Source organism: Perognathus longimembris, chromosome 26, assembly GCF_023159225.1.
Source record: "Perognathus longimembris pacificus isolate PPM17 chromosome 26, ASM2315922v1, whole genome shotgun sequence".
NCBI classification, from domain to species: domain Eukaryota; kingdom Metazoa; phylum Chordata; class Mammalia; order Rodentia; family Heteromyidae; genus Perognathus; species Perognathus longimembris.
The window spans coordinates 5,843,021-5,854,178 of record NC_063186.1 but is presented as its reverse complement, the minus strand read 5'-3'; the positions used below and the strand labels follow the sequence as shown (position 1 = coordinate 5,854,178).

General features: G+C 52.4%; 2 protein-coding genes across 2 annotated transcripts in view; one reads left to right on the top strand and one right to left on the bottom strand.

Moving 5' to 3' along the window:
• LOC125342332 (parathyroid hormone/parathyroid hormone-related peptide receptor-like) overlaps nucleotides 1-111 on the top strand; it is a 1,628-nt gene extending 1,517 nt beyond the window's left edge. The window contains exon 4 of the mRNA XM_048334456.1: nucleotides 58-111. Within this exon, the coding sequence (XP_048190413.1) occupies nucleotides 58-111 (54 nt within the window). The remainder of the gene's footprint in view (nucleotides 1-57) is intronic.
• Nucleotides 112-152: 41 nt separating this feature from the next.
• On the bottom strand, nucleotides 153-10,735 carry Lrrc2 (leucine rich repeat containing 2). Its single transcript, XM_048334455.1, is given in 12 exon segments — nucleotides 153-516; nucleotides 951-1,087; nucleotides 1,487-1,642; nucleotides 3,138-3,283; nucleotides 3,668-3,699; nucleotides 3,702-3,803; nucleotides 4,322-4,359; nucleotides 4,361-4,476; nucleotides 4,616-4,802; nucleotides 5,222-5,364; nucleotides 7,922-8,004; nucleotides 10,708-10,735. Coding segments are annotated over 12 exon segments (1,218 nt in total). The 3' UTR covers nucleotides 153-466.
• Nucleotides 10,736-11,158: the final 423 nt, after the last annotated feature.

Here is an 11,158-nt window from a genome sequence, read left to right as displayed (position 1 = left end):
AAATTTTTTTAAAAAACTTTAAAAATCACAGTGAAATTATACTGCCACAATAAATAGATTAACCCAGGTGCAAAGCTGAAAAATGAATGTCTAGCCTTCTTTGAGTCGTAGTAACAATTTTTTTTTAAAAAAGAGAGAGACGGACCAAAAAGTGAAAAGTAACTTACTGAAATATAATTTCACAACTATAGAAATCATTTATATAAACCCAAGGCTCATGATTCACTGGAGAGGAAAAGTCTCATGGCATTTCCTGCCCAGGCTGGCTTTGAACCATGATCCTCAGAGCTCAGCCTCCTGAGTAGCTAGGGTGACAGGCGTGAGCTACTGTCACCCGGCTGGCATATGTATTCTTATGACTGGTGTCTAGGTTTGGTCGTGGTTCCTGTATGCTGTGCGGTACACACAAAGCCTTGACGCGCCAGAAGATTGTGAATGCTCTCTTGCAGCTTTGCCACGATGGATGTCAAAGTTGAAGGCTGAAAGAGACCTTGGTAGTGTAGCTAGGAACGGATTCTGCAAAGGGAAGGAAAGGCAATACACGTCAGCAACCGTTCACCCGCTTATTACGAAGTGTATCTACACTGCTACCAACTGTAAGACGCTACGTATGGCCACTTGATCTTCTCAATACAGAGATTATGTCTGGGTAATAAGCAGTGCGTTTATCACCATTAACTGGAGCTATCACACAGGGCGCTGGTAGCTCACGCCTGTGATCCTAGCTATTCAAGGAGGCTGAGATCTGAGGATCGTGGTTCAAAGCCAGCCCAGCAGAAATGTGTGTGAGACTCTCATCTCCAATAAATAACAACAAAAAAAAATCCAAAAGTAAAGCTCTGCCTCAAGTGGTAGAGCAAGAAAAGAACTCAGGGATAGCGCCCAGGCCCTGAGTTCAAGCTCCTTGACCCCCCCCCCCCCAAAAAAAGTTTAAAACACAAGGAACTCACCTCTTTCTCTAAGATCTTCAATATAGGCTTTCATAAATTCTTTATCAAAATGTTGGCGGTCCTGTTCATTTTCCATGGGTCCATTGCCATCTTCACATTGGCTCTTGTCGATGGGATTATCCATAAGGCTTACGAATCTATTCCAGAGATGATAGAAAATAAGTTTCGACAGTGCAGGCTTGGACCATACAGTTCTTCCTACAAGAAGCCAATGTCCAGGTAGGCGCCGGCGGTTCACGCCTGCCATCCTAGCAACCCAGGAGGCTGAGATTTAAGGATCAACAGTTCAAAGCCAGCCCAGGCACGAAAATAGGTGAAACTCTTTTTTTTTTTTTTTTTTTTGGCCAGTCTTGAACTCAGGGCCTGAGCGCTGTCCCTGAGCTTTTTGCTCAAGGCTAGCACTACTACCACTTGAGCCACGGCACCCCTTCCGGCTTTTTCTACGTATGTGTTGCTGAGGAATCGAACCCAGGGCTTCATGCGTGCAAGGCGAGCGCTCTACCACTCAGCCACCTTCCCAGCCCCTCGTTACTCACTTCAAAGGAGTAGAGGAATCACACAGAGCTGTTGGGAGCTCAACCAGGTGGTCCCCACTGACCACCAGCAAGGCGAGCTTCTTCAGATTAAGCAAGGCGTGGGGCAGGTAGGTGAGCTTGTTCTTGTACAACAGGAAGCTGTGCAGTTCCTCCAGTCTGGGGAAAGAGAAACGGGGGTCAGAATATGCACATTTCATTCCCTGGTAGTTTCAAGCCACACTTGGTTGGGAAGCCCTACTTCATCTATTTCCCCGCTTCCGTTTATTTATACATATGAAAAGCAAACTTGCAAGCTAAAAGCCGGTGGCTCATGCCTATAAATCTGCCATCCTAGCTACTCAGGACGCTGAGATCTGAGGATCACAGTTCAAAGCCAGCCAGGAAAGAAAGGCTGTGAGGCTCTTTATTTCCTAATTTACCACCCAAAAAAAAAAACAGAAGTGGAGCTGTGGCTCAAGCAGTAGAGTGCTAGCCTTGACAAAACAAAACACAAAAAAACCAGGGACAGGAACAAGGCCCTGAGTTCAAACTCCAGGACTGACATAGAATTTAGAATAAATAAATACAATAAAAACGAGGCAAAGCTCTGAGTTCAAAGCCCCAGGAGCAACACATGCACATACGAACGCACACGTATTGTTCACATTGATAGGAAAGCAGACAGAACAACATTTGCTATTGTATAAGGAATAGCTTTTCTACTTTTGTGGAATAACGGAGACAAGGACACCAGGCAGAGTTAGACAGTGGAGATGTTCTCTTCAGATTCAGGAGCAAGGGGGCAGGCGAATAAGATTGTACGTTGGCTTATTCTCTGATGCCCTAGAACTACTAGACATTCTGGAAAATTAGTTGTTTTCAAAGAATATTCATTTGCTATGCATCAGATGCCAGTGGGTCACGCCTGTAATCCCAGGCCACCCAGGAGTCTGAGAGCTGCTGGATCAAGGTTCAAAGGCAGCTCAGACAGACAAGAGTCTATGAGACTCACTTCCAATTACCCGGCCAAGAGTGGTGTTGTGGCTCAAGGGTAGAGCACCAGCCTTGAGCAACATAAAGCTCAGGAACAACACCCAGGCTCTGAGTTCAAGTCCCAGTCCCAGCATATACAAACGACAAAAACTCACCACGGCTGAGAATGTGGCTTAGTGGTAAAGTGTTTGCTTAGCGTGCATGAAGCCCCTGGGTTCGATTCCTTGGTGGCGCTGTGGTAGAGCGCTAGCCTTGAGCAAAAGAAGCTCAGGGACAGTGCCCAGTTCCTGAGTTCAAGCCCCAGGACTGACAAAATAAACAAACACCCAAATTTAAAAAAAAAAATCACCAAGCCAGGTACCAACGGCTCCCGCCTGTCATCCTAGCTTCTCAGGAGGCTGAGACCTGAGGATCATGGTTCAAAGCCAGCCTGGGCAGGAAAGTCTGATCTCCAATGACCACAGAAATGGAAACAAAGAGACGATGAACCATAAGCGTGGCTGGGGCTCAAAGTAATGGAGCACTAGCCGAGGATCTCATTGTCTAGCTTCCTAAGAAACAATAGCGGCGATCCGTGGGCTCCGAGTCAATCCACAGGCTACGCGTCGTGAACGCACGTTTCGGGGAGCTAAGGCGCGAGTCACTAGTCCAGACACCTCCCCTTCTGCGCCCCAGGTACCTGTCTATATCTTGAGGCAGGTCGCTCAGGCTGTTGCTGCTAATATCCAACCACTGCAAGCTAGACATGCGCAGCACGCATACGGGGATGCTGGAGAACTTGTTGGCCGAGAGGTCCACAAAGGTAACTTGCTTCAGGTTACTTAACTAGAAAGGGAAGCACAAAAAGATCCGAATCACTTCCGAAGTGAAGGGCTGGGAAGGTGGCTCAGTGGTAGAGCGCTCGCCTAGCACGCACGAAGCCCTGGGTTCGAGGTCCTCAGCACCGCCTACATGCACAGAAAAAGGCTAAGAAGCGGTGCTGTGGCTCACGCCTGTCATCCTAGCCCCTCAGGAGGCTGAGATACGAGGAATATACGGTTCAAAGCCAGCCCCGGGCAGAAAAGTCTGTGACACTCTATGTCTAATGAATCCATCAAGTGACAGACGGGAAGCATGGCTCAAGCGGTAGAGTACCCGCTTTGAACTTGAATCTCAGTGCCGTCAGAAAATAGGAAGGGGAAAAGGATTAAATCACTGTGTGGGTCTTACTTCAAAGGGGAGCTCAGCCAAGTCCAGATTCCAGAAAAATCCAGCCTCTCCAGACTTGCACAGTCTCCAAGTTCGGGTGGGATGCTGCTCAGATGGTTGAAACTCACATTAAGTTCCTTCAGGTTCTTCAAACGACCTGGCATGGGCGGGGGGGGGGGGGTGGAGAATTAAAACGCCATTGAGAACAAAAGCCAGGGCTGGGGATATGGCCTAGCGGCAAGAGCGCTTGCCTCGTATACATGAGGCCCTGGGTTCGATTCCCCAGCACCACAGATACAGAAAACGGCCAGAAGGGGGCGCTGTGGCCTCGAAGTGGTAGCGCGCCAGCCTTGAGCAAAAGGAGTTCAGGGACACCCCAGCCCTGGTTCTCCATCGAGCTTTGTCACTTTGTCACCAGGCCCCCATCTCACGGATGCATGCATGCATCTCACCCAGTCCCCAATGGCCCCAGCGGTACAACCGGCGCATGCGCAAAGGCTGGGAAGGGAGTTGTGCCCCGAATGGCCAGGAGGAGAGGAAGAGAGAGAGAGAAAGAGAGAGAGAGAGAGAGAGAGACAGCCGTCCAAGCCCTGAGTTCAAGTCCCCAGCACCAGCACCAAAACAAAACAACAACCACCGCCGCAGAAACGAGGCTCTTGATAAAAGCGAACACACCCATTTCAGCGGGGAGGTGGGAGATTTGGTTTTTGGGAGCTGCAGAACCTCAGGGCTTGGAAGAGCTGGATGTAGGTGGGAATGACTCTGATCAGGGTGTGGTGTATGCGCCATTCTCTCAGGTGCGTCTGCTCCTTCAGCGACCCCGGGAGCTCCTGCAACAGAGTGGGCGCGAACCATCAGAACCATCGGGCGATTCAGGGGGCGTTTTTATGTTTATTTCATTTCCTTGAACTCCAGCTCTGCTGCACCGAGCTACCCCCACTGGCTGCCATCAGACGCAGCCGGACTCACTTTCCAGTGCTCGCCCGACAGTTCAAACACGAACAGGCCGCTCTGCGCGTCTCTGGCCCCCAGCGAGTTCTCTTCCATCCTGGCCAGGAGCCTCACGCCGGTGTCCACCACGCCGTTCCTGCAGTACCGGCTCTGAGGTATGCTCTTCCTCCGGCACTCCGCCACGAAGGCCCACTCTTCTTTTATCCTAAGACAGGAGGCCCTGTTTTCCTCTCGGGGAGGGGGGGCCTGGGGGGTCAGTCCTGGGGCTCGAACTCAGGGCCTGGGCACTGTTTCTGAGCTTCTTTTTGCTCGAGGCTAGCGCTCTACCACTAGAGCCACAGCGCCACTTCTGGTTTTCTGGTGGTTCACTGGAGATGAGTCTCATGGCCGTTTCCTGCCCAGGCTGGCTTTGAACCACCGTCCTTAGATCTCACTGAGTAGCTAGGGTGACAGGCGGGAGCCACTGACCCCTGCTTGAATTCAAGCCCCACTTATGGTGCACACACACACACACACACACACACACACACACACACACACACACACACACACACAGGCCAAGGGTGGACTGCTCAAATCCCTGTGCCTAAACCAACTGGGTAGAAATGGCAGGAAGCCACGTACTTTTCCAGGGCGCTTTTCTCCAGCCTTTCTTCCTCCCTCTTCTGCCGCGCCTTGTGCTTCTTCACCCGCGTTTCCCACAGGGATCTCACCACGGAGATGTCAAACGCAACCACCTTATGCCCATGTCGGGAACAGGACAGGGCCTAGTGAAAAACAACTGCGTCGTCACCCTAGGAATACTATGCACAGAGAAGAAAACAGCTTGCATGCGGGCCCCGGGGGGCAGATATCAGCCCCGGAGCCCCAGACGCCCAACTACAGTGAAGGCAATAAAAGGCAGCTTTGATGACTCCCAAATTCCGCTCTGTCCCCACAAAACCAGGGCCTGGGACTTCCTCAGAGTTGAAATGCAGTACTGTTTTTCTCAAAGAAACAGCGAGAGGAACTCATTCTTCACAGTAGATCGGCCAAATTCTATTTTTAAAACTTATTTTGAGTTTATTTGATGTTCTGGGTTTGTTTGGTTTTTTGGGGTTTTCTTTTTTTTTTAATTTTTTTTTTTGCCAGTCCTGGGCCTTGGACTCAGGGCCTGAGCACTGTCCCTGGCCTCTTCCCGCTCAAGGCTAGCACTCTGCCACTTGAGCCACAGCGCCACTTCTGGCCGTTTTCTGTATATGTGGTGCTGGGGAATCGAACCTAGGGCCTCGTGTATTCGAGGCAGGCACTCTTGCCACTAGGCCATATCCCCAGCCCCTTGGGGTTTTCTTTTTTTGGTACCAGTACTGAGGGTTTGAACTCGGGGACCTGGGCCCTGTCCCCTTTAGCATTTTTTTCTTTTCCTTTTTTCTCTTTGCCTAGTCCTAGGGTTGAATTCAGGGCCTGCTCAGGCGAGCGCTCTGCCGCTTGAGCCACAGCGCCACTTCTGGCTTTCTCTGTGTATGGGGCACTGAGGAATCGAACCCAGGGCTTCCTGCGTGCTAGGCCAGCGCTCTACCACTAAGCCACCTTCCCAGCGCCCCCTGTAGCTCTTTTCATTCAAGGCTGGTGTTCCTACAACTTGAGCCACAGCTCCACACTTCTGGCTTTTTTTTTCCTGGTTCACGAGAGATGAAGAGTCTTGGCCGGGCAATGGCGGCTCCGCCTGTAATTCTAACTACTCAGGAGGCTGAGATCTCAGGATCGCGGTTCAAAGCCAGCCCGAGTAGGGAAAGTCCATGAGACTCTCATCTCCAATGAACCACCAGAAAAACCAGAAATGGAGCTGTGGCTCAAGTGGTAGCGCGCTAGCTTTGAGCTGAAGAGCTCAAGGACAGCGCCCAGGCCCAGAGTTCAAGCCCCACAACCGACCCAAAACGAACAAACAAAATACGTCTCACGGACTTTCCTGCCTAGGCTGGCTTTGAACCCTGATCCTCAGATCTTCAGCCTCCTGGATAGTTGGAGATTCCAGGTGTGAGCCACTGGTGCCTCAATTGGATCCTAAATCAAATTATACGATGTGTGACCCTGGGGACACGCGTGAATGTTTTTATAGTATTTTGTTAATCTTAGCAAATCATGTCAGAGGAGGCCCAGGGCACGGACAGGATTAAGAGGCCAGGATCTGAGTCAGATTGCCCGGGCTGGAATGCCGCCTGTCATCTCCTCAGCCCGGAGGACATGGTCACCTCTGTTCTCACACGGACACAGGGCCGGGGTGGGGGGCGGGCGGTGAGCGAACCCCAGGATCATTTGTCAAATGCTTAGGACCAGGACCAGGCACTGAGAAAGAAAGCCCAACGATGGTGGGGGTTTTTCTTTTGCCAGTCCTGGGCTTGAACTCGGGCCTGAGCGCTGTCCCTGAGCTTCTCCCAGGCTCTCTCAGGAGGCTTGAGATCCGGGCAGGAGGGGCCCAGGGGCTCTTGATCTCCAGTGAACCCCCCTTCTCCTCCCTCCCCCCCCACAAAAAAAAGCTTAAAGTGGCGCTGTGGCTCAAGTGCTGGAGTGCAGGCCTTGAGCATAAAAGCTCCGGGACAGTGCCCAGGCCCTGAGTTCAAGCCCCAGGACCTGCCCCCATACACAGAAAGCACCCACCCCCCCACCCCCCCCACCCCCAGCCTGGGACAAACAGCCCAGCCCCTGGGTACCATCCAACCCACCCAGTGCCTCGCGGGGGGGGGGGGGGGGGGGGGGAGTGGCAAACGATTGCACTTCCTAAGAGGAAAAAACCCCACCAACCTTCTCCCTGCTCCTTCCCCTCCCACCCCCCTCCCATCCTCACCCCTGTCAGGTGTCAATCCTAGTTTACACGACCCAGGACACAAACAGAGTTGATTTATCACCACTGCAACACCTCAGAGCAACACAAGAACAACAAAACAAAAACCACTGGGCTGGGACAAGCCCCCTGTGAGTGAACCCCACAAACCACCCCCCTACGGCCCAAGATTCATGGGGACCAGCTCTCAGAGCTAACCGCGTCCTCTTCTCCAGAGGCGCCCCCCCCCATTCAAGTGGCGTTCTGGATCTCAAGGGGGTCGTTCCTACACGCAGTGTTGGGTTGGGGTACCCGGCTCAGGCGACCTGGACACTTCAGAAAATAGCTACGCAAAGGGCAACGTGGCCACCCCTCCCCCCGCCCCCCCCGGGCTCCCCACTTCTTTAATTCCTCCCTGCCCGTCCCTAGGATCATAGAGCTGCCCCACCCCCCACACACACACCGGGCTCCTGATCCCCCTTCTCCATCCTCACGGCCTGGGGGAGACCCTCAGCCCCCCTCACCTGCCCTGGGTGGGTGGTCTCAGGCAAATCCGGGTGCCGGAACCACACTGGCCGGTGGGGTTCCCCCAAGTGTTTACAGAGCACTGGGCGTGGGCCCCGTGTTGCTCACTGGACTATATTTGTAAACGGAGAACATGATCCAGAAGCCTTGTGCCGAGGGCTGCCTATCTATTCGGTGTGAGTCAGCCAGGCCCGGGAGGGAGACAACACGGAGTTCACGGGGCGGGGGTGGGGGGGGGCAGGGGGGGGGAATGGCTAGCAGGGTGAGCTCCCGGGAGCAAGATGGGGTGACCCAGGGCTGGCCCTCTCTTCCTTCCATTCGACTTTTCCTTCTTCCTTCTCCTTTCCTTCCTTCCTTCCTTCCTCCCCTTCTTTTCTTCCTTCCATTCCTCTCTCTCTCTCTCTCTCTCTCTCTCTCTCTCTTGCCAGTCCTGGGGCTTGAACTCAAGGCCTGGGCACTGGTGTCCTGAGCTTTTGTGCTCAAGAATGGCCCTTCCTTTATGACTTGGGATCCCCAACTCCACTTTGAGCTTTCTGGAGGTTCATTAGAGAGAAATAAGAGTCTCACGGACTTTCCTGCCCGGGCTGGCTTCGAACCATCATCCTCAGATCTCAGCCTCCTGGGTGGCTAGGATGACAGGCGGGAGAGCTCAGCTCCCTGCTTTCTTTCTTTCCCTTTCTTCTCTTTCCTATAGCACAGGTAAGCCGAGGTTCTCTTTAGAGAGGTTGCTCACTAGGAAAATATGTCTCGCTGATAACCAGTCCGGTGGCGATGTGACAATGAGCTATTAATAAGCACTGGGGCTCCCCACGGCTTTCCAGAACCCACCATCCTGTTTGTCTTTCCCGGCCTGCCCTCCCTTCGCCGGTTACCTTTGCTTTAAACCTGAAAAACAGTCTCGAGCCTGTCATCCTAGCCACTCAGGAGGCTGAGATCCGAGGGCCACGGTTCAAAGCCAGCCTGGGCGGGAAAGTCCGTGAGCCGTTCATCTCCAATGAACCACTCGGGAGAAGCCCCAAGTGGCCCTGTGGCTCCATTGGTAGAACGCCAGCCTTGAACACAAAGAGGCTCAGGCCCCGTATCTAATTGCTGGGTAAACAACAGAGCACTTGGGATTTGCATTTTCTTAATTAATTGGAGATAAGAATCACCCAGGAGATAAGGCCCCGGCAGGCTGACCCCGCCCGCTGCCGGTGACCTTTGTCCTAGGCCCCGGGAGGCCCCTGCTCCTGTCTGGGTTTAGCATCACCAGCCAAGCAGAGCCCAGTAGCTCACGAGCTACTCAGGAGGCCGAGATTCTGAGGGTCGCGGTTCAAAGCCAGCCCGGGCAGCAAAATCCACGAGACCCTCCTCTCCAACGAACCAGCAGAAACACTGGAAGTGGCGGCGGCGGCGGGGCTCCAAAGTGATAGCGCGCTAGCCTTGAACAAAAGAGGCTCGGGGACAGCGCCCAGGCCCCGAGTTCGAGTCCTACGGTTCCCGACCAAGCATTCATCCAACCGAGTTGGTTATCATTGATCTGTACAAAAGAGAAAGTGCATGCGGGAATCTACCTTTCGGAGTCCACCGGGCCAAAGGGAAGCAGGTGTCTGCCTAGTATTTGTTACAATTCCCAGTGAAAAACAGAGGCCCATTAACTTGTTAATGAAGGGCTTTAGGGGGTGCTTAGCAGCCCAGCCCTCCCGATTATTCCCAGCCCACAGGGTGGGAAGGGATTAGAGACCTCATCCACAGCTGCGAGTGGCTGGGAGGAAGGTGGTACTGCCCTCGTCCAGGGGAACACAAAACGCCCTTGTGGCTTTTCCCCAGATACCCTGTCACTGTGCCGAGGAAAGAAAATGGCTGTTCTTTTCCTTAATTTAATTGACTTAATTCCATAGGGCATAAAGCTAGCTCTTCTAGTTAATTTTCCCTCCCTCCCTCCCTCCCTCCCTCCCTCCCTCCCTCCCTTCCTTCCTTCCTTCCTTCCTTCCCTCCTTTCCTCCTTCCTTCCTTCCTTCCTTCCTTCCCTCCCTCCCTCCCTCCCTCCTCCCTCCCTCCCTCCTCCCTCCCTCCCTCCCTCCCTCCCTCCCTCCCTCCTCCCTCTCCTTCCTTCCTTCCTTCCTTCCTTCCTTCTTCCTTCCTTCCTTCCTTCCTTCCTCCCTTCCTCCCTCCCTTCCTTCCTGGCAAGCAGATTTCGAGAACTGGAACTGGAGCTTGAAATACCAAATGCCCGGAGAGACGCAAGATGTCGCCCAAGTTGGAATTACCAAACTCGATGACGAATCCACTGGCCTTAGAAAATAATGATTTGTTTGCCCCTCCTCTCTAAGGAGTAAATCCAGTTTGTTTGTTTGGTTTTTTTTTTGTTAACCAATTAAAAGACAATAGAAGACAAAGTGCGACTTGGTCCAAAGCTCTTCTAGTGATTCTAATGAATATGAATTGTATGAATTATAATGATGTCGTGGCGGTGGTTTAATCCTCCGGGCCTATTGTAATGGGCGTGACCTTCCAGCCCCCCAGCACACCTGGCGGTCCAATCTGGAACCCCCCCTCCCCCCCTCCCCCCTCCAAGGATTCCTGTGGAGCCAAGAGGAGCCCCTCCCCCCCCCAAGTCCCTCCTTCAAGGTCACCTCTTCCTCTAATTTCCCTGCATTCTTTGTCTCATTTCTCAGCCAAGACCCTCTGGGAGCAACCCGCCCCCCCCCGCCCCCCCCCCGCCCTCCCCCGCCGCCTCTGGACTGATTTACCTTTTGAGATTTTGTTTTGTTTTGTTTTGTTTTCCCCACTTCAGGAAAATTACTATTTGTCCTCGTGGGCGTCTTGGCCATGATTCCATGAACGAGAGGCCCGGCGAGCGATCTGTCTTCCGCTCGGAGAGGAAGATGGCGAAGCTCTCTTTCAGGGTATGATCTTGAACTTGAACTTGGTGCTCCAGACAGTCCTTGGGTGGGTGGGTGGGGGGGTGGGGAGGGAAAAGCGTGTTCTCGTCTCTCTGGTTTTGTCGTTTTGCTTGAGCTTGGAAAAGGCCCCTGGGTTGTGTTTCCTGGAAAAAAAAAAAAAACTTACAACTTTGCTCTTAATCCTATTGGGTGATTGATTAAATATATATATATATATTTTTTCTCAATTGTGTCAATGTATTTTTCCTACTCTTGGATTCGTAATATCAAGAGTCACAACCAAAAGAAAAAAAAAGCACATCTGCTTTTGTAAAAGGTCAGAAGTAGTAGAGCTTTTTAAAACCCGAAAGG